Below are 23,951 nucleotides of genomic sequence, written 5' to 3'. Positions count from 1 at the left end.
CAGAGCCTTTCCTGAAGCCTGGGGAGGGCAAAAAACCGCCCAAGGGGCAACCCAAAAGTTCATTTCTGAAGTTGTAGTAGACCTGTTGGGCCATTTTTCACCCTCCCCAGTCTTCAGGAGGCTTTTCTGAAGCCTGAGGAAGGCATAAAACAGCCCAATGGGCCTACCGGAAGTCTGAAGGCTTCAGTGAGGCCTGCGCACATGCGCTGGGGGGGAGCATGGGGGGGTTGTGTGTGCATGCTTGGGGGAGGGCATTGCATTATGGGTCTGGGCAACCACCCTTTTGCCACCCCAGCAGAAAACATTCGCCATTACTGCTATAGGTTATATTATATCAAAATATTATATTAAAAGTTTGCCTGAATCTCCAAATTAAATAAAAATACATGCTAAAAGCAAAAGAAATCTTTCTAGAGTTTGGTGTTCTTGTGAAATTTCAGGTTTTTTAAAAAAAATGTTTTTCTGGATATCACATTAAGCAAATCATGCAGTGGCACCGAGAATGGAAAGAATGGAAAAAGAATGGAAAAAGAATGGAAAAAAGAATGGAAAAAAGAATGGAAAAAGTTGGCCTCTTTCCTCTTTCTTCTCACCCAGATACTTTGTTTTGTTGTGTCTTAAATTATAATTGTTGATATGACTTGTAAGTAAATTTGGCTGAACTGGTATCCTGCAATGTGGAATAAAAATAGCTGTCATAAATAATGAGAAGTTTATTGCTAGGAGAAAAGTTCTTTAAAAAAAAGCAGAGGCATAAAAGCTGGAAGAATTAAGACATTTCTTAAAAATGAAAGATGATGATGATAGATAGATAGATAGATAGATAGATAGATAGATAGATAGATAATAGACAGACAGACAGACAGACAGACAGACAGACAGACAGACAGACACGCACATATAGTTATAAACAGATACGGAGATTGATAGATGTGCTCATTCCAATTATGGCTTTTGCTCAGAGGTGGTCATCATATACTATAACAACCAGTTTGCCCAGAACTGAAAATGTGAGCGTGCACATGCGAAACCTTCAGTGCATGTGCGCGGCATCAAAAAACTGGCGATTATATAGGATGGGATAGCGCCAGGGCAGGTGTGAGGGTCCAGCTGCTGGTCGGAACTTCCGGCAGTAGCCCACTTCTGCTTTTGCTATTGTCTTGAGCACCTTAAAAGTTTACTAGTCTACCCAACCAATTTGGTTTTTTATTATTTACAGAAGCCATCTTGGAAAATGCAAGATAGCTACAATTTGTAAAAATATTTCCAATGTGTAGCGCTGCAGGACTTTCTGCCTTTTAGATATTATCTGCCTTTTCCAGAAACAAAGCTGTGAAATACACTGTAATAGGAAAAATAGGGGATGGAAAAGGGAAATAGGAAGGGAAAAGTATACAAAAGAAGGAAAAAAGAAACATAAGGTGTTGACTTTGGTGCAGTAGAATAAGATGGTAACATCTAACATTTCTATAACAACAAATCAAATTAATGGGTAAAACCCAAAATCAAAGTATCATGTTTTCCCACCTCGAGCACAAAGTCCAGAAGTGGTTTCCAAGTAGAAACAAAAGTACTTGTGTTTTTTTTCTTTTATCAAAGAAGTCAACTTAGCCATCTCTGCTAACTCCAATAACTTTTGCAGCCATTTGTTCATTGTGGGAATTGAAGCGTCTTTCCATTTTTGTGCATAAAGTAGTCTTGCTGCCTTCAACATATATAACATCAAAGTTAAAAAATAATAATTTTCAAGTCTTTTTCCATTAACAACCCCCCCACCCCCCAAGTTTCTGGTTTTATCTTTATATTCACTTTCGGAATCTTCTGTATTAGAATATGAATCTTACTCCAAAATTTACATTTGCATTTCCAATATTCTTTTGAAATACCTTTATATGTTCTTGGTAATTTGTCTGGTGTTAAATATCAACAATCTGTGTAGTGCTGCAGGACTTTCTACCCTTTAGCTATTATCTGCCTTTTCCAGAAATACAACTCTGAAATATAATAGGCGGAAGTCCTGATTTAGATTTTTACAGTGTCAACATATTGGAGGCTTGGTGGGGAGCAAGTATGATGATGCTATTGAAGATTGGAAAATATCACTACATTTTGTCTCAGTTTCCGAGAAAAGTATTTCTTCAGGTTCAGCAGGATTTTGTTTTTAATGTTTTTGTTTTTAATACCACTTTTTAAAAACCCAACAATGGGGAAAACTGCATCAATATAATATTTTAAGAGGTGCAGTTGTGAAAAATGGAGAAATGAGAAAACCACAGAGAGGGATTCTGTTATATAACTATATATTACATAGTTGATTGTTTCTGGGCCAGAGGTGGTATTCAGCAGGTCTGACCAGTTCTGGAGAACCAGTAGTGGAAATTTTGAGTAGTTCAGAGAACTGGAAATACCACCTCTGACTGGCCCTGCCCCCATCTATTCTCTGCCTCCTGAGTCCCAGCTGATCGCGAGGAAATGGGGATTTTGCAGTAACCTTCCCCTGGAGTGGAGAAGGAATGGAGATTGTACATATCCTGCCCCTGATGTAGTGTGGGAATGGAGATTTTACAGTATCCTTCCCCTGCCATGCCCACCAAGCCACTCCCACCAAGCCACACCACTCCCACCAAGCCACACCCATAGAACCAGTAGTAATTTTTTTTTAATCCCACCATTGTTCTGGGCTATAAAGTACTAGATGTGGCTTAACAGACAAAACTCAATTTTGACAAGATGGAGAGGTGACTGAGTCTAGGGGCTGAATTCAGGAGAAATGTTGTGGGCACTTTGTGATGTGAGTGCTCTTCTGTTTATTTATTGTAGAAGCTTCCCTCTAGGAAAGAACCATAAAACCAATAAGACAAAATCATGTACAATTAGAAAACATACAACATAACAAAAAACAACTGACAAGAGGCTCAACGCTCTGAGAGACTGGTCAAGTCTTGAAGGATGTTGTAATGTCGTCAGGGTAGAATCTATTCTGATCTTTAAGGATTAGTTTTGGCTCCTTCTGGATCTAGCACTTATGCTGGACAGCCTTGTAACACCTTTAGTAAGGAGTGTCTTACAATCAACTACATGATATTGATTAGGATTATTAGAATGTACATTACTGGTCATTTGTAGATGGTTTAGAAATTGCTGTTTGCCCGGAATGTGGTAGAATAATAATGTGTTGTTGATGTTCCTTATTGAAACTTCCTTATTGAAACAACTTCATTGGATTGGCAATTGTCTTCCAAACCTTTATATTGTATTACATGGAATATAAAATCTTACATATTATAGAACCCAACCACTACTCTTGTGCAAGTAACACACATACTGCTATCTTCATGCAGGGAGCATGTTGTGAACATGTTGTGAACAAACTGCCATTAGAATTGAAGCAAACCACCTTCTTTACATTTTTTAATGTAAGACTTTCCATTCTTTCAAAATGTATCATTTTATTAATATTTAGGCTTACATTTATTTATTTTAATTCTATTTCTGTCCGTTATCTTGAGTTGCTAAGGGATTGGGTTATATACAAATATATATACCTATAAATATATACCTATAAATAAATAAATTAAAAATATTATTTAAAAAGCTTTACATGAAATGTTAATATAACCTAGGCAAACAGTTTTTGGTATTTAGATGTATAGATCTATTGATGAGTTAGAATTCATTTTGAAAGCTTACGAGATTCCTGTGGATATATTATAGAACGTATCTTTGCATATGTCCATTGTCCTATTTGTATACAATTTCCATAGGTTACAATAAAGATATATCCAATTCACTCCTTATAATTTTCCATATTATCATATAACAGAAAAAACATTATAGCAGTATCATTAGCATGTAGACTTATACACCGCTCCACAGTGCTTTTACAGCACTCTCTAAGCAGTTTACAGAGTCAGCTTGTTACCTCTAACAATCTGGCTCCTCATTTTACTGATCTCGGAAGGATGGAAGGATGAATCAACCTTAAGGTGGTTAGGATTGAACTGCTGGCTGTGGGCAGAGTTAGCCTGCAATTCTGCATTCTAACCACTGTACCACCATGGCCCCTATAAAATTCTCAATGGCAACCATTTGAGATATTGGCAAATATCTCTGTAACATGTTATTAGGATTGGTGTAAACACAATTTTCCAACATTTTAAATTTTCTATACTCTGAACATTACATCATGCATTTTATGATTTAGTGATGTTTCTAATTTTTAGTGGTTCCATTATAGCAATACTAAAACTACTTTCTGTAGTTCAAGGGAATGTTTACTTCAAGAATGTGATATCTACCCATACAGGATTCAATTCACAATTCAATTTTATGCATTTTTTCAGATATGTTTTATCACACTTCATTACATTCAAACATTCTATGCTAGTAATCTATTATCCACATCTTAGTATAGTCCCAGAAACCAAATTTCTCTCATGAAAAAGTTTCATTCAGTTGAATTATTCTTTCCCATTCCAATTCTATTATGTGAATGAGAATGCATTTGAGTTTCTTTCTGGATATTTAGAGTTCATGGTGATACAGTTTTAGGTGCCCTTGGCAGCATTATTTTTTCCGACATGTATTATCTAGAATTGAAAATTGACCATGGACTTTATAAATCTTGAAGTGTTTTGTCACATTGCTGATTGTTGTTCCAGGCAGGTAGGAAATTTCACAAGCCAAGAATCAAGTTAGGATACATTTGTTTTATTTACTTATTTCTGTAATCTGCATAGATTCCCATTGGTTTACATCAATAAATAATAATACAGGATGTAAAATAAATAATTAATACTATTTGGAAAGCCTCTATTTTTACTAGCTTCTAGAAAGCCTGGAAGCTCTCTGCTAACTTGGCTCAAGGGGGAGACTACTCATAAGGTCCACAATGTAGAAATATTACCTATTAGGCCATTCTTCTGACTTTTCAATAATGGCAGACTTCCAGCAGACTTTCTTCAGGGAGTACAAACCAGAGGGCTTGAATATCTACAAACAAGGCTGTTCTGAATGTACACCGAAGCCAAGCCGCATAACAGTTTATTGTTAAAACCGACACATTAAATTGTACTTCAAAGTAGATGCTGAGTCCATAGCCTAGATGTCTACGGTGACTCTTGAAAGCCAGCCAGTCAGCTAGCCAGTTGCCCACTGCAATTTGTACCTACTGCAGTTTCTGAGTAGTCTTGAAGGCTACCTTTTTGCAGTACTGTATTTGTTTCAGTTCCTTGTTCTATCTAGGATGTCATCAACTGCCCTGACTCTTCTCTTTGTCTACTTTCAGGGCACTGCTGTATCCTGTTTGTTTTTCAGGGATCTAATGTCCTGTCTCCTGTTCCACAGTGCTGAGTTTTCTTCTTCAGAAGAATCAGAGATTATTTATTCTGTGAGGGCCTCAAAGTTATGCAGCATATCTTCTATGACACTTGTTCTTGGTAGTGATTCTCATCCAGTGGGCTTGTTCCGTTGTTTATCTTCCTTATGGAAAATTGTTTCTGTTAAAGCATCTTCTTTGTTTCATCTGGTAAGTTTTCATCGTCTGCTGTCCCTGTATATCCATTCCTGAAATAAGTAGATTGAAGGTCATTTATTCTCACCAAATGATTGAATATAAATAATAATCTACAACAAATTTAAGAAGGAGAACTTGTAATGCTACATTACCAAGTATAGAAGACCTAGGCAACTGTGACAGAGACATTGGGCCAAACCACAATGTGTATTTTTATTTGGTTTCTTTTTTAACTTAACATATTGGGTCAACCTAGTAATTAACATAAAACTATATATTTGTGATATAAACTGTTATGATTCACGGTTTAAATTTATAACTTAGCTTTATGCATGAATGCTTATTTTGACACACAGCCAATTCACAAACTTTGTTTAAATCGAAACGTAGCTTAGATAATGTGGGAAAACCCTTGTGTATAATCTCATCATTGGGTCAGGAATTTCTTAGACACCAAGTTTGAGGAACTCATATCATCATCATAAATTATGGCTACGGTACTTTATGTAGCATGATCAAGGTATACAGGATTACAGAGAGAAGTGCAGAGCAAGATAAAGTATATGATAGGAATTGAACTGGCATGTCGAGGGTTAAGAGATGATTTTTAGCAAAATAAAACTAGAGCTGAGATTGCAAACAAGGACAGATGTAGATGGCCAGGTTTCCTCTGGTCTTGTTTCTCATTTCCTGCCTGCAGACTACAGAAATAACGGAAGCTGTGAGTGTTAATGAGAATGGGAAACTAACAATGCCCTACGTCACCCAGCTCAGAAAAAAAAAAGTTTTGCTGGACATCATTTATTTTTGGTGATAAATGAAGATTTAACATTAGTGTCAGGAAGACTTTAAAAACAATAAAAATTGTATGCTTTTGCTTGTATCAGTATTGAATGGAAGAGAAAGTGATGAAATGAGAGCAGAACTCCTCATTTATTTGCTTTGGTCTTCTCCCCAAAAGGGAACTTGTTCAAATAGACCTATATAAAACATCTGATGCAAAGGTAGAGTAGCAACTTAAGATAAATAAAAATATAGGAAATATTCAGCTATCATGAATGAATTTAAAACTGGAGGACTAGATCATTTACCTCTACGAGCCATAAAGAAGCTTATGGGTGTGTTCTTGGGGGCCCTCCAGTGATCTATGAGCAATCATAGAAGATGAGCATAGTGCTAACCGATCGGAGACAGGCAAATGTTCTTCCTATCAAAGACACTGGTCTAGGACATTATGAAGGCCCATAAGTTAGAATAGTTTATTATGAATTGTTATGAGTCCCTGGCATGTTGTGTCTTTTTTTACTTGCTTATATTGTTGTTTTTCTACCCATATAAGTTGCTCAGCATTAAGCCCAATGGGGTCATATAGAAATAGAATTTGCAAATAAATAAACAATGAATAAAAGAGAGCTCAGGTAGCTACAGAAGAAGAATAAAACTTCTTAGAATAAGTTATTAAGCAGTCAGCTTTTGAATAATTGGAAAAATGCATTGCTTAGTAAGGCCCACTGCAAAATGTGGACCAAATGTTAATTTAATTACTATTAATTTAACATAGAATTATCAAAACATGTATAATCAAAAAGTGTAAATCAATGGCGCAGTGTCAAGATGGGATAGCATGCTAAATGGGCATAATTCTAAGCTCTGAAGTTCAGAGGAGCATAATTTTAGGATCTGAACTTCAATACTTTTAATAAATCACATGGATGAAGGGTTAAAAGCATAATGTGTATAATCTGCAAATGCATAAACATAATAGGGATAGCAAATACTTTAGACAACTATATTAAGATTTAGGAAGATCTGAAGAAATCCCCAAAAATGGCAGAAACCAGCAAGATGAATTTCAAGAGGAAGAAAGAAAATGTCCTTAGTTTAGGTAGGTTAGAAACATGAAAATAGGACAGGGAGACTATACTGGACATGTGTACATTTCAAAAGGATTGTGGTAGTTTAGTTGAGCTGAACATGAGTGTCATTCAGCTGCAAACCTTAAACATGCAGTATTTGTTTGTTTGTTTGTTTTAATCATGTATCACCTGACTCCCAGCAGCTCAAGGCAGTTGCACCAACAGAAGTACAATGTAGGGGTCAATATTCATTGCTCTTAGGCATTTTATGTCCATCTTACAAAAGACATTTACAAAGTTGGAGCATGTATGGATTACAGCAACAAAGATGATAATGGGCCAGGAAAGAAAAATTTAGGAGGAATTGCTTGGTTATGTTTGGCCGGGACACAAAGAGAAGACTGAAAAGAGATGTATTAGTTGTCTCAAAGTGTCTCAAGGGATACATTATGTGGAATATTATACTAGACTTGATTAGAGTATAATCAGAAGAGAAGAAAAGGAACAGAGATTTTATATTACAGGGAGAAGTTTTCAATTGAGTGTTGGAAAAAATGCCTAAAAACTGTTTAACAATGGAACAGGCTAGATATAGCCTGTTTAGAGAAATAGCAGACTTACATTTGGTAGAAGTACTTAAGCCAAGACTGATGACCATATGTCAGAAATGCTATAGTAGTGGAATCTTCATCAGTTGAAGATTTGGACTAGTTGATTTCCAATATCTCTTACCACCCTCATATTCTATGAAGCTATAATCTTTAAACCATCTGACTAAACAGACTAAGCACATGCTTAGGGCACCAGGCCCAAGGGGGCACCACAAAGTTGAGAAAGAAAGAAAAAGCCAATGAAGATTTGTACAGTATGAACAAAGGAGGGGACACCAAGATTTGTCAGTGCTCAGGACACCAGTGAGCCTTAATCCGCCATTGGTTGAGGCCATTCATTTGCTGTTAGTCATCCTCTTTTTGTGTTTTTTCCCCCCAATAATATAGACTTCTCCAGAAAGCTAGGGTTCGCATAATGGGTCCAGGATAGCTTCTGCTACACTGCAGTTGATATGAAGGAAGATTTTGGGCTACCCTCAGGGTATTCCTGCTACTTTTATCTTAGCACAGACCTGGGGTTACCCCTAATCTCTATTAGAATTTACTTTGAATTGCTAAAGTATTATGAGAAATTAGAATGCCTTTAAAACCCCTACTTAACCTCTATTGTTTTGCATTGTATGGATGGCAATAAATCAGGGGTGTCCAAACTTGGGAACTTTAAGACTTGTGGACTTCAACTCCCAGAATTCCCCAGCCAGCCATGCTGGCTGGGGAATTCTGGGAGTTGAAGTCCACAAGTCTTAAAGTTCCCAAGTTTGGACATCCCTGCAATAAATGGAACAAATTCCTGCCTCTGATTCCCCCATTGGTATTTTTTGCTGGCTGCAGGGATGGGATTCAGGCAGTTTGCACCACTTCGGGAGAACCAATTGTTAACTTTCTGAGCCATTAAGTGAACTGGTTGTTGGAAGAAACCATTAGGGCAGAGAACCGGCTGTTAAATTATTTGAATCCCACCACTGCCGGCAGGGGAATTTAAGTTTTGGGGGCAGTAAAAAACAACAACAGAGATATGTTTTTTGAACAACTTGCCTATAAAAATGCTGAAAGTGGGAATTGATATTCTTGTACGTTTAGTATTTTCCTCAGTAAATGGCCTTGGCAATAAATGGAAGTTAATAAAACATTTTTCATTGCTTGGTTATTTGCCATAAATATGGATATGTGTTATACACACCGACACAGACAGACAGACATATATACATACCTGTAATACATATACACAAGCAATTTAAAATTCTGTCTCTGCTGCACTAAGGCCTGATACATTTGTAAATCATATGAAGTGGTTCTTTGTGTAGTTTATCTAAGATCTTGCAGAAGAAATGTGACATTTTTACTGCCTAAGAACTACAAAAGAACGGGTAGTATATAGAGACGGAAATTGTCTGCCATCTAGTGGCAGACATGTTCAATGATCTTTGTTTAAAAGAGGGGTCCTTGGTGCTTTCTAAACTTGCTTGTTTTCTTGCAGACATTCCATTACCCTAATTAGATAACAGCATCAGTGCTAGTAAGGACTAGTAGCTGGTAGCACTGATGATGTTACCCAGTTGGGTAATGAAACATCTGCAAGAAAATAAGCAAGCTCAGAAAACACCAAGGAAAGCACCACCTCATTTCAACCGTGAGCTACAAATATTCTCCTTTATTGGTTTGTTTAAAAGCTCAGGCAATGAGTTGGATTCTGGGTGACATAATGGACAAGTCTGTGCAGTCACCTTGGCACCAAGAGAAAACAAGTTTGCCAAGAGTATTTTGTCTATCTAACCAAAAATGTTACCTAAATATGAATAAAGTAATTATTAGCTAGGGATTCATTAAGACTTTGCTGTTGCATTCAATTTTTTGGTCAATATTTTCCATACTTTTAAGTACCATCCCCAAAACAAAATAATAAACAATTTTTAAAATTGCAAAGGTTAATATGTCTCCTTTGGATTATTATTATTTTTATACATAATGTATTTTAATGTGTTACTGATGAAAGTATATTATATTTAAATTGGAAATTATTCTGGACTAAGTAAAAACACGTTTTAGGGTTTTTACTTTTGCACAAACACATATTTTCTTAAATAAGAAAATTTTATTTTTTCTACATACATTGGCGTATACTTGAGGGGTTTCTCAATGGAACTACTACAAATAGTAAAATATAAAGTCAGATATTACAACTAATTACAACAGCTAAAAAGTCAAAGGAGGACAGTGTTCACTGAAACAAAAGTGGTTTCAGCTTGCTAAAAGATATTAGGGGTTCAGGTCAGACACCACAGGGAAGCTATTGGACATATTTAAGTTTTAATGGAAGTATTGTTGCTCAGTCACACAATGCATCATAAACGAACTATCACAAGATGGGTAATTCCATTTGCAGTCCACCCATACTTTCTTACCAATTTCAACTTCATTTTTCTATAGGAAGATATTAAGAGGTACAACAGTGGCATACTCTGAAACAATGTGGTATTGTTATCTGTCTGAAGGTGCCTTGATCTATGGTGATTGCCAGGAATAACAGAGTCCCCTGTAATGCTTTAATTTATAAATTAAAGCTTAGAAAAACGGCTCTAGTTCATTTGTGGTAATAAGCAACTTTAAGTGTATTGTGTACTATTTTATGTGAACTCATGTTTCCCACATCATAAAACATAGTTTTCTAGTGTCATATTTGACCTTGGTTATATAAACCATAGATGAATACAATGTTGGAAGTAATTATTGGGATTATTAGCAAGCAAACCACCCCTGGCTATGTTGGGCAGGTCAGCTTCATGAACAGTCATGACATTCTACAGTCACATGACTGCAATTCGTGATGTTTTTTGGACTCACTTAATGACTGTTGTATTTGCTTAATAACCATGACAGTGGTTTGCTTACAATCACTGCAAAAAAGATCCGAAAATTACTTCTGGTCACATGGGTCCTTGACTTACAACTTAAGTAACAACTTATGATGAATTTCTGGTTCCAATTATAGTTGTAAGTCGAGGGCTACTTGTATATACATACTTACATATAAAATCCTACTTATGTGTTGTATTTGAAACTAATTTTGAGTTTAAGGCAGATGTATCTCTCTCTTACAACTGGGTTACATTTTCTAAAATTATCCCCCTTTAGTAAAAAATTTGGCTAGTGATAGTTGTGATAATACTAATAGAGGATAAGAACTGACATGGTTTTATCTGTGTTTCCTCATTTTCTTTTTTAAAACTGAGAAAATTAAATCACATTAAATCATTGTATGCACTTTATAGTGGAATTAGTGGGAAAGCATGGCAGTGTTTTTTTTTCAATAGCTTACCATGATTCCCCCCCCCCCCCCCGTGTCAATCTAGACAACAAGATGAAGGAGTTCTTAAAAATAGGTCCTACAAATTGTAGGCTAACTTTCAAGCGGCTTGCCCATTTCTGAGTGCAGCCATATTCACATTCTCTTTATTCTCCTCCTTTTATTTTTTGGTTTATTGTAGGCATGGAGAGTGCAATCACACTGTGGCAATTCCTGTTGCAGTTGCTTCTTGATCAGAAACATGAACACCTGATTTGCTGGACATCCAATGATGGTGAATTTAAGTTGCTTAAGGCAGAAGAGGTTGCTAAGCTGTGGGGACTCAGAAAAAACAAAACTAACATGAATTATGATAAACTGAGCAGAGCTCTGAGATACTATTATGACAAGGTATTTATTTATTTATTTTATTTTAGATAAACAAAAATAGCTTTATATATATATATATATATATATATATATATATATATATATATGTGTGTGTGTGTGTGTGTGTGTGTGTGTGTGTGTTTGTGTTACAACCCCTGGTATGACCAAATATGGGAGGGAGCTCACTCCTCCCTCTTTCTGTCCTTTCGGCTCATCACAGAAAACCATCCAGGCAGAAACCCATATTGTTATTTTTAATGTTGCCTTTTTATATTTGTGTTGTATTTGTGCTGATAAAATAAAGGGAGACTAGTATGGGAGACAATATGGGTTTCTGCCTGGATGGTTTTCTGTGATGAGTATGGGAGACAATATGGGTTTCTGCCTGGATGGTTTTCTGTGATGAGCCAAAAGGACAGAAAGAGGGAGGAGTGAGCTCCCTCCCATATTTGGTCATACCAGGGGTTGTAACACAAACACATACTTATTTCCCTGGCTCAGCTGATAAAGGAGGAAAAGCCTGTGGCATAGTGGCTAAGACTCTTGCCTAGTGTATAATACAGCCCAGGTTCGAATCCCAGTAAGGGTATGGCTAGCTGATGAGAGCTAAATATCTCGAAATGGATCTATACTAGTCTCCCTTTATTTTATCAGCACAAATACAACATATATATATATATATATATATATATATATGTATGTATGTATGTATGTATGTATGTATGTATGTATGTATGTATGTATGTATATATATATATATATATATATATATATATATATATATATATATATATATATATATATATATATATATATATATATATATATATATATATATATATATATATATATATATATATATATATATATATATATATGATGCACCTGTTTCTCCGATCCAGAGACAGGGATGCTTTCCTTTCAATGCACTTGCGGAAATTTTTAAATTTTCTTTTTTATTTTCTTTTAAATTTTCTAATTCTTTGCTGCATATTTTGGTGTTTATCCTTTTACAGTAGAACAAAGCAAAAAACAACAACCTCCTTCTAATGTAATTTACATGACTTTTTAAAATTGTAAAATAAAATATTAATTTCAATGTTGGAATAGCACCATACAGTAATACGATGTTATAAGAGAGCTTACACGGCTGCTTTGGAAGCAATTCCCAGCTGGCCCTGCATGATTTGCAAGCAAGGCCACTTGGCTCTGCCTAATGCCTGAATGCAGAGACAGCCAGAAGCACTTGGGAAGCAGCTGTGTGAACATGAAAAAGTGGCAGCTGCTTAAGAATTTGAAAAGGGGCACTTTGTATGCCCTTCTATGCTTTCTGAAGCACTACTTTCAAAGGGTTCCACAGCCTTTTTATGGCATGGTGGTATAGTAGTAAAAGACTCTGGTACAAAAATTAGAATTATAGAGTTAGTCCTCAACTTACAACAGTTTGTTTAGGGATTGTTTAGAGTTACAGCTGCACTGAAAATAGTGACCTACAACAGTTTTTTTTTACACTTATGACCATTGTAGCATCCCCATGGACACATGATACAGATACTTTGCAACTGGCTCATATTTATGATAGTTGCAATGTCCTGAGGTCATGTGATCACCTTTTGCAGCATTCTGACCAGCAAAGTCAAACGAGGAAGCCAGATTCACTTAACAACTGTGTTACTAACTTTACAACTGCAGAGATTCATTTAGCCACTATGGCAAAAAAAGGTGATAAAATGAGGCAAAACTGTTTTGCTTATCAACAGAAAGTTAGGGCTCAATGGCAGTCATAAATTGAGGACTACCTGTAGTATATGGTATTATAATCCTGTAATGTCTTCTGTTTCTTTTAAGAGCATTTTGGGGGTAATTAGAATGGTGCCCATCCAATACATTGCTGTTAGGCAAATTGATAAGGATGGAATATAAAATGACTCTATTAAAAAAAATACAGTAGTCCTGGATAGTAAGAAAAGATAACGTTGCATGTCGCTTAAAAAGAAAGAACAGTGTTTTGAGTATATTAAAAATTATGTTTTGGAAGGTTAGAAAAGAAAGGGAGAAAGGGAGAGTGACAAGAAAATCCTGAATTTTCTGTGAAGAGTTGTTGTTAACAAAATTTATCCCATCTTATATTAAACCATTTTGGCCCTAAAGCCTAGTGCTGATGATTGAATTAACAACAGCTTTTTGAAATCTGTGACAATGTCATTCTCCCAATATTTTTATCCAGAGGTGCCAGGATTGAACTCGGGGTCTTTTCTTTATTTAGTCAGTCAGTCACTTGTACTATTTTGAGCTATTTTGTCAAGTCACTTACATATTTTTTTCATACCTGCTTTGATATTTTGTGCAGAACATTATCAAGAAGGTGATTGGTCAGAAGTTTGTGTACAAGTTTGTTTCTTTTCCGGAAATCTTAAAGATGGATCCTCATGCTGTGGAAATCAGCAGAGAAAGCCTTTTGCTGCAGGACAGCGACTGCAAGATACCTCTGGAGAGCAGAGAACAGCATAATCTCCCAGTCTTGAAAGGCACAAGCCGCAACGAATACATTCATTCGGGCCTGTACTCATCTTTCACCATCAATTCCTTACAAAATCAGCCAGAAACTCTCAAGCAAATTAAAACAGAAAAGCTGGAGGAGAAATTGGAAGATGCCACACCTCTGGAAGAAGTCCGGACTGTTATTAGATTTGTGACAAACAAAACAGACAAACAAGTCATGAGGCCTGTTGTGTCATTGCCATCTACATCTGAAGCAGCAAATGCTTCTACATTTTTAGCATCCTCTGTCTCTGCAAAAATATCATCCTTAATGTTGCCCAACACAACTAGCATATCCTCAGCTTCATCAATTTCCTCTCGATCACCATCTCTCTCACCTAACTCACCCCTTCCCTCAGAACACAGAAACATCTATCTGGAGTCTACTTGCCAGGATTCAGATTCTCTTGAGCCATTGAATCTTTCTTCAGGATCCAAAGTAAAATCTCCTTCTCTTCCTCCAAAGGCTAAGAAACCCAAAGGCTTAGAGATCTCCGCATCTCCAATGGTTCTTTCAAGTACTGACCTCGGCTCTATTGCCCTCAATAGCCCTGCGCTTCCCTCAGGATCCTTGACCCCTGCTTTCTTCACCGCACAGGTAAGACGGATGTCTTTGAATTCCTAGCTATAATTCTAAAAATTTTATGTCACAAGACATGCTTCATGGTTATTGTAAAACCATTTCAAGGCTTATTTGGGCAGTATTTAGAAAAATATACCATCGCAAATAGACAGACAGACAGACAGACCACTTAACAGTAAAAGAAACAATGAACATCCACTATGCAATTTATTATTTAAGTTACAGTTCTAGCTGGGAGAACCGCGGGGTCAATAACTGAGGTGAGCCACATTTCAAAAGCTAACAGGTTTATTTCTAACAAGGTTGCCAAACGCAGCAGCTCACAATGCGTGTCTCTCAGCTAACGCCAACAGCTGAAACCCTGCTTGACAGCTCTTTAAATACCAGCTGTCAAACAGGCGGCCAATCAGAGAAGAGTGTAGCGCCCCCTAGTTAAGCGGATCAGAGGGAGAACTTCCTACACAACAGTTACCTCCTATTAGAAGTGTTAAATGCTGAACAATCAGAGCCAATGGGAGGAAACTCAATTTAGCAAGGGAGGTGAATTCCAGGATTTTGTGAAGGGCAGAATCAAGTCTTTGTATCCCAGCTGTAGATAAGTGATTTTTCTTACCTGGAGAAAACAGGTGAGTTAGGAAATAAGCTGGCAGTTAATATATAAATCCATGCAACCTATTCCTGGTCAGAAGATGAGAAATTCCCTGTACTTGTGCTATGTAATAATTATAGTTATTATGAATAAAAGCATTAGAAAATGGTATGAAAAGTCAGAGCAGCAGTAAATACATATTTATAAAATTAATACTATAGGCACTACAGGAATTTTTTGGGGAAAAATGTTCAAAAGAGAAGCACTGTTACAACAATGTTGTTGTGGCAGTGTTTTGGCAATATTCTGTTCCCCAGCCAAACAGAATAAATTTACTTCCCCAGTTTGGTAATTCCAAATATGTTCAACCATAGCGCCCAGGCAGCATGGCCAAAAGTAAGAATTGTGTTCTGTGTGTGAAAGATACCAGGTCAGTGAAAACAGGAAAAAGTTAACCACAGTTCTGAGAGGCATTTTAAAGACAATAAAAACAAGAATTGAAATTTATCCAACTAATTGAATTGGTTTAACCATATGTGAAATGTGAACTCAAAACATAATATATAACTCAAAATATAACAAAATATTAAACCCATCCATATGCCAAAGGATATCTGGTTTACTTTTCTTATACCATGTATTACATATATGCACTCATAAAATATGACATCTCATCTGCTTATTAAGCAGATTTTATGTCTTTCAGAGGGGGACTATTAAGCTTCTTTCAACTTCAAAATACAGATTTAGAAAATTAAATTGCTATTTTCAACTATTTGGTTTTAGAAAGAGGCTTTTCATATGTTTCATTCACATTGCCCATATACCTGTCGCTTAAATGGCAAATTAAATATATCTAGAAATCACTAAATTGCTGCTGTCTTAATTCATTTGTTTTCAGACCAGCAACAGCTCTTCAGGAGTTCAGATAGGTTTGTATAGAGCAGGGGTGTCAAACTCGCGGCCCATGGGCTGGATGCATCATGCACTGGCCATCATGCACTAAACCAGGCCTGGTTTAGCGAAGAGGGAAAAAGTCACAATATGTCACGTGATGCCACCATGACGAGGCTAGTTTGACCCCCCTGGTCTAGAGATTCTGCATTGTCTGGAGATGTGCAGTTTCCTTTAAGGAGACTTAGACATTATAAAACCAACATTTTGGATTATAAGAAATCTGGTAAGGTTTCTTATTGGGGTTGCATATTTGAAAAATTATTTGGAAGAATTTCTTTTCCTTTTTTTAATTTTTCTTTTCTTTTAATACAAACGTTTCATCTTTCATTAAACAGTGTGTCGTCTGGATACAATTTTTTTGTCATAATAAAAGCTTACCATCATATTCATTATGTATATCTATTCTTATTTTAATACTAGTACATTTGGAAGAATTTCTTCACACTTTGTATAAGCTCAGCATCTTTCTGCTCTTCATGAAAGCAGCCCAGCCCATGGATTTCCATGAGCGTGACAAAAGCTGTTGTTAGGGGCTTAGTTGGATGTATGACACTCTGTAATGGTAACGTGTTTTGAAGAATAGATCAATATTTCTCAAATTGGAAACCTCCAGAGGCGATGGGGTTTCACTGTGCAGAATTCTTGGTATAAAGTAGTCATCAAGAACAAAAAAACCAATAGATGATATTCCATTTGCAAGCTGTTACAGCCTAACATGTCCAGAAGGAATCACTATCACCAGAGAGAAATATCTTTTATGTATTTAAAAATGTATATTTTCTCTCTAACTTCTCTAGATAGCATGTAAAGACAGTGAGACATTATTAAGTCAAGAAATATAATGCTTAAAAAAACTTGAAATGGACTGAATGAAGAAGTGTATTTTTAATGCCCTCTAAGATGAGGGCTTGCTTCAAGTCCAGGGAAAGTTGTAATGTGGGCCCTACCTTAGAGAAGTCAAAATTAACCATTCCAGGTCAGGACCTGCAAATATGTATCTTCATAGCAAGATTTGTCTACAGTGAATGTGTAAGAACAAGTTTTGTTTTTTCTCTGGCCAGTTGGCAACTGGAATTCTTAATAACCCTTTGTATTCTGCTGGCACTAGGCCTCTTGCAAGCAAAATACCAATTGACATGTTTACTTCAGATTGTTTTATTTAATCAGAAAATAGCTTGAGGATGCTCAGAAAACAAGAAAGGTTGACTCTATAAGGGTAAAGAACTGCTTCTCCCTTTTGCACTGAGGATCAAATGAGCTTTACTTTGTTCCAGTCCTGTTTTTGCTCCTCTGCCTGGGAACGGCCCTGCCAGTGAAAAATATATGTTCTGCAAACTAAGCATTGGATTTCCTTTTGTTTCCAGAAAGAGGATGATGATGGGCAATTGCAAGCTTTCTCTTCCTATATTGTCCTTTTACAAAAGCTTTATGTTGTCCATACAGTAGCAGACCTAACCCTGGTGTTTTAAACAAACGCTGCAATCTTGACAAGATATTTCCAGTCTGTTCTTATGCATATGTGCTCAATTATACTTCATGGAATTTAGCACAGCATATAGTGCCAGTCATAGAAATCAAATTATGCAAATATTCAGAAAAAGACATGCTTGATTTTTTTTTTGAAAAATTAAGGCCAAGGCTACACTGAGGGTAAATGAAAAATGTCAGTACACAAGTTTAAAGTAGGTAGATATGGGTGCATGGAAGGGATAATTATGTCACGTAGTAATTATTGACCTTGTTGCCTGAAGATGTGATTTAGGATGTAGATTTAGCACCTATAAACAATATGGTTGACAGTGGTACTGATGAAGTTCTCAAGTGAGTTTATATAAAGGCAGATGCTAGAATTCATTTTTTTCGTTGTTCCAAAGCCCTGGCAACAATTTTGATTAAAAAAAAGAAGAGTTATAAAATAATGTTTTATTGTATCCAATTTTAGTGGCTATGAGCCTCAATGGTTCCCTCAATTAGCCCCACTTAATTAAAAACCATTCTGAATTGCATTTATCAAAAGCATGAATAAATAGGCCATTGCAGGAAACAGTGCTCTTTTGGATTAAGGTGGATTGTTCTTTCTCTGCTTCTCCAATAATGCATTATTTGTTAGTTGCAATCAAGGGAATGAGGGGATAGGAAAAGCAGAAAGATGCAGAGAAATACTATATATCATCAAGAAAAGAGAGAATGGATGTATTGGAAGCAAAAAAAAATATGATTCACACAAAATTAGTCATAATAAGATCTGCTTACTTTTAACGTGGCAAGATCTATGAAGCTTTAAAAAATCTTGATCACTGAAGCCAACTCCCCCAGCTGCTGTACTTAAGCCAGGTGTTATCCTTGCATCCTCTAACAGGATACATATATGCATCAGTAACTATTGGTATGACATGTCTTCCTTAGGTTGCCTTTGCCTCATTCTTCAGGTTGTACCTGAAATCACTTAAATCATGTTTCAGTTTTAAAGTAGCGCTTTCCCTCTTCAATCCAACTCAATTTTTTGCCATGGATACACTTTAGTATGCTTCATTGATAATTATACTTCATTGAGTGTAATTAGAGGCTGGGATCTGACCAGCTACAAGTGACCACTTTAAGGTACTGGTGGCATACTGTACTTCCTTTCCTCCAATTCCCGCCCATTGCCAGGTGCATCCATTTTGATATGGGCTGCAAAAGAGACTAGAGCTTGCTACCATTATGCCTGCCTTGAACTTTTCCCCAACATATAATGCTCTCCTTATATGCCTTGTTTTAGCACTCTTTGGAATGAGCATTATCCTCATGCTTAAAGAACTGGACTGTGCATTGTTACTAAAGAGTGCATTGTAGTTCCCACACACACACACTGCTTTTGCTGATTTGCATGATTGCACTTTTTACTCATTCTATTTTTTGTTTTGGTTTCTGAGGGAGGAATGCATATCATTACCTCGTATACTCCGTGGGCTTCTTCTACGTGTGGTCATTTGCCATCGGCACTTCCATTCCCTTTCAACTGAGGATAGATGACCTTGATTTCTGACAATCTCCTACCATGTCTCCCTATCAGAGAGATTATTTTCTACTGAAGTGCAATCCTTTTGGAATGCTAAACACAGATGACACTTGTGGAACTCTTCTGTGCCTTCAGTTGGTTTGTTCAACAAATTGATGGGTGGTTAAGCAAATTGTTCCAATTCCTTTTCTACACTTGTCTACTCCACCCCACATCAGAGAGAGTGACTGGTAATTGTTTTCTTACTGTCAGGCAACACATGGTGAAAGGGAAAATAAGGGGGGGGGAGCATTCATAATTTTGCAGCCACTTTCCTTAACTTGTCTAATATTAAAATTGTAAGGACAGCACAAGTTACCTGCCTTCTTATTTCAGTAGAATAAGGCTTGGGTATATGTGGACAGCATATTTTAGTAACTACAAAGACTGGAGAGCACTTTATTGCAATCATCCGGCTTTTCCCTTAGATGCTTCTTTTTCAAACTCTAGGTAGTAATGTGGGCTCTGCCAGTTATTTCTAGTGAATAAGAGGAAGTGAATGAATGAAAGAATGAATGAATAATATCCACTGGAATATGACCAATTTGCAGCATGTGCATGCACACACAGATATTATTACACATTTCTATCTATATCTACATCTGACTACAGAGAACCGGTTTGGTGTAGTGATTAAGGCACCATCCTAGAAAGATATCATGAGTTCCAGTTCTGCATCAAGCATAAAGCCCAGCTGAGTGACCTTGACTGTTAGCTCTAGGAAAGAGTCAATGGCAAACCACTTCTGAAATCTTGACAATAAAACTGCAGGGACTTGCCTAAGCAATCATCAGAACTCAATGCTGACTTTGTGGCATACACAAAAATATATTAGACTGCAGCTTCATTTGTTATTTTTCTGACATAGAAAGAGTTCTTTACACTCTTAAGCATATTGCACTTGCTGACTGATATTTATCCACACAGAAGTGATCAAAAGTAGGATGCAAGTGCTGTTTTCTTTCTCCCCTTTTGTTAAGATATATTTAACCAAGTATATTCAAAACAGAAGAAAGAAAGCAGGACAAACATTCTATTTTTGATCAGTTCTGCCTGGATATTAGTCAGCAAGCGTACCGCATGAGGGCAGTTTCAGAACACTCCATATAAAACTGATGTAAAGTCATTTTAGAGGCTCTGCATCATGCCAAATACAATTTGGGGCTTATGCAAGAAAGACATTGATATCAAAGGCATGCAGAAAGCTGAAGGACCACTGCAAAAGTCAAGAAAAGATTATAAAAAAATGTAAGCACCCTCAGATACATGAGTTTTCAATATAATCAGCTTATCAAAAATATCAGGACAAGTCCCAAGACAGGCAGTCTTTACAATACCTTGTGGTATTTGTCATTTTTATTTTTCCAGAACCCCAAAATATATATAAATATAAATTTACAACTTTTATTGTTTACATACTGGATTAAAGACGTCATATGTAATTATAGGAGTCAACTCAAATTCTATATGGTCAACTCAAATTCTAATTGTACGGTTAAGGATAAATTCCATAAGCATCAAGGCAAGTTAACTCATTTTGTACGAAGGATCCAAGTGCTACAGATCCCATTCGGCTTTATAATTCCCAACGAAGCTTGACGAATCTCAACTTGGTAGTCTTTCTGCACTTCCTGATACTTCTTTTGATGTGATTGCCTCAACCAATTCAGATAGGAACCAAATCTTGTTCTGAGAACCATTTTATCTTTTTTGAAATCTTGAGAACTATCCCTTGAAATGGCTAATTTTATATAGAAGGCTTTCTAACTTTACCAAGTATTAATACAAAAACTGACTTCTCATGGAAAATGTGAAAATTTCAAAGAATACTGTAGCAATCCCTCTTTCAGGTTAACTCACTTATTGATTAGGCTGGAGTTCTGATACTCAGTATTGGTCTTAGTTTGGCTGAAAGGCTCTTTAAGTGCTATGTACAACATAGGGAAATAGACATTTTGCTGATTAGCCACTTGAGAACTAAGTTCTGACAATGCTAAAAGCTGCAGTAGAATAGTTTAACACTGAGCAATGAACTTCAGTCTATGGTCCTAAAAAAAGGAACATGGTTATTTTAAGTACAAAAACCTGAGAGTTTGCAGTTCTTATAAAAATAAATGACCTGACAGTTGCTTTCAAAGCTGTGGGCTGTTTGCAAGAGAAATCTCAGCTTTTTTTGTGAGTCATTCTGTTGAAAATAGCAGTTAATAAGCAGAGGATCCACACAAACTGAGTGGGACTGAAGCTCCAACCTCTGTCCAATTGTGTGAGATGAGCCATATTGAACTTAATAGGATATATTTTGGAAATGAGTTTTGAGTTTCCAACTCTGAACGAATGGATGCATGTGTTTGCTTGATTACATTCCAACTTTCACCTGCCAGGTTCCCACAATAATGGAAACAAAAATTGGTTGAATTTAATACAATTAGAGAAATGGATAAAAGTGGAAGAAAGATTGGAGGAGAAAGATAGACAGTTAACAAAATTTGAAATTATTATAAAAGAATGTGAGGTGAATGAAGAATATATATGTAAAGGAAGAATTGGGAAAATATATAGAATATTAACTGAATTAGAAGAGCAGGCAAAAGGTTTTAAATTAATTTGGGAATCAGATTTAGGAGAAATAAATGATAATGATTGGAAAAATATTTGGTATGAAGCAGAACCTCTGAAATGACTTTACATCAGTTTTATATGGAGTATTCTGAAACTGCCCTCATGCGGTATGCTTACTGACTAATATTTATCCAGGCAGAACTGATCAAAAATAGAACATTTGTGCTGCTTTCTTTCTTCTGTTCTGAAGATACATTGGTTAAATATATCTTGACAAAAAGGGGGGGGGGTATAAGGGCACAATTGGATATATTGTATATCTTTTAGTTGTTATAGAAGAAATATAAGAAAAAATGGTCTCCGGGGAGGGGGCACACTGTAATATTTGTATTCCCTCCCCTTTTTTGTATTTAGATTTGTATGTACTTGTTTGTATCATTTGTATTAAAAAAATAGAATGGTAGTTAAGTTTGGGTGACTCCAACAATCTATTTGGGGGTATAAAATAGCTGTTTTATGATTGAAAGTGTGCTGTTTTGAATCTAGCTATGCCCTCATCAATCATGTTCAAGGGAAACAATTAGAAAATGCTCCATCAGAACTGATGCAGGAATTGGGTTTGACCAGAGGAGGTGGGATAAAAATAGTAAATGATTTTTAGCCAATTATAATAACAACGAGGAAATGTCAATGGATATTGTTTAATAATATATACATGCTCTGGTATTAGTAAAAGCAACTTGGATACAAACTCTGAACAGCGAGTTGGGGGGAAAAAGTGGGGGGGGGGGAGGTTTAGAAATTGTATTAATTGACTTTTACTTAGAATATGCCATAAAAGTGTAATGTTATAGGAGGATTTTTGAAATAGCTAATGAACGCCATTATGTGGTTGTGTCTTTAAGTATGAATTATTTGAGGTAAAAGTACGTTCAAATAATTGTAGTCAAATGAGAATTGTGGTACATTGATAGTAAGATATACAAAGATTTTTGATTTAAAGTGTATAGTCTAATATGAACTATAAGTAATGACTGTGGAAGAAATGCACGAAAGTTATCTGTAACCAATAGACACGCTACAAGATGTAATGAAGGATGATTCTTTTTTTGTGTTTTTGTTTAATTAAAATTCAAAAAAATTCAAAAAAAAAAAGAACTGATGCAGGAATACGAAGAACAAAACAGTATATTAGAATATGACTCTACATATCCCATTCAAAATGTGTATTAGAAACTGGGATGTAAGCAATACTGAAGCAGCTATGACAAAAGTGGGAAAGCTAATGGCATACCAGCCTCCTTATGGCAATGTTTATCAACAGACGACTAAGCTAGTGTGTTTTGTTTTGTAGACTCCAAATGGGTTACTGTTGACCCCGAGTCCACTGCTTTCTAGCATTCACTTTTGGAGCAGCCTCAGTCCTATTGCTCCCTTGAGTCCTGCCAGACTGCAAGGACCAAACACCTTGTTCCAGGTAAGTTGGTGCATGTAGTCTCAAACCAATCTTTGACATTGGGAACAAAAACAGATATAGGAAATATGTAACAGTGACACCAAGAAACGAGATCTTCAGCATTAGGGTGAGACACATTATAAACTGTGATTATTCAATGCTTGGAAACCATATGTAACTTCTCTGAACCAGGAGACAAGGACATCAGTGCTGCAGTAAAAATGGCTCTGGTCCAAAATTGTTCATTATATTGCTGGTAAATGAATTAGGAGCTAATCTGCTGATAATATAGTGTACACATCTGAGTACTTTCCTGATAAAACATCGGTTGCAATATTTCATTGTAAATGAGATTTAAAAAATTGTTAACCATTTTATTACATAATGAAATCTATGAAAAAGACCACAAATAATTTTGATGATTGCTCAGAAGGTTAGTATGCCATATCTGAAACTGAAATCTTTCAGTAACAGGCATTGAACCTTGTATTAAAAAAGCTACTATCAATCTCAAGGATGTGACAGCTATATGGGTGCAAGGCACGCTCTCTTAATCTCTTATCAAAAAAGA

At 36.2% G+C, this 23,951-nt stretch overlaps 1 protein-coding gene across 10 annotated transcripts in view; it reads left to right on the top strand.

The window, feature by feature from the left end:
* Positions 1-23,951, top strand: part of ELK3 (ETS transcription factor ELK3) — a 46,867-nt gene that overhangs the window by 14,376 nt on the left and 8,540 nt on the right. For 4 of the 10 annotated variants that reach the window (XM_081957319.1, XM_081957323.1, XM_081957321.1 and 1 more), the window contains 4 exons: positions 5,288-5,527; positions 11,468-11,676; positions 14,006-14,794; positions 23,279-23,401. In XM_081957319.1, the coding sequence (XP_081813445.1) occupies positions 11,470-11,676; positions 14,006-14,794; positions 23,279-23,401 (1,119 nt within the window). In that variant the 5' untranslated portion in view covers positions 5,288-5,527; positions 11,468-11,469. Of the gene's footprint in view, positions 1-3,361; positions 3,417-5,287; positions 5,528-11,467; positions 11,677-14,005; positions 14,795-16,269; positions 16,722-23,278; positions 23,402-23,951 lie in introns of those variants that run through there. The other 6 variants (XM_081957320.1, XM_081957317.1, XM_081957316.1 and 3 more) reach the window with 4 other exon arrangements.

This window comes from Natrix helvetica, assembly GCF_964273705.1.
Source record: "Natrix helvetica genome assembly, chromosome: 6".
Lineage (NCBI taxonomy): Eukaryota > Metazoa > Chordata > Lepidosauria > Squamata > Natricidae > Natrix > Natrix helvetica.
Note: the sequence above shows the minus strand (reverse complement) of the source record. Positions and strands in the feature narration are given on the sequence as shown.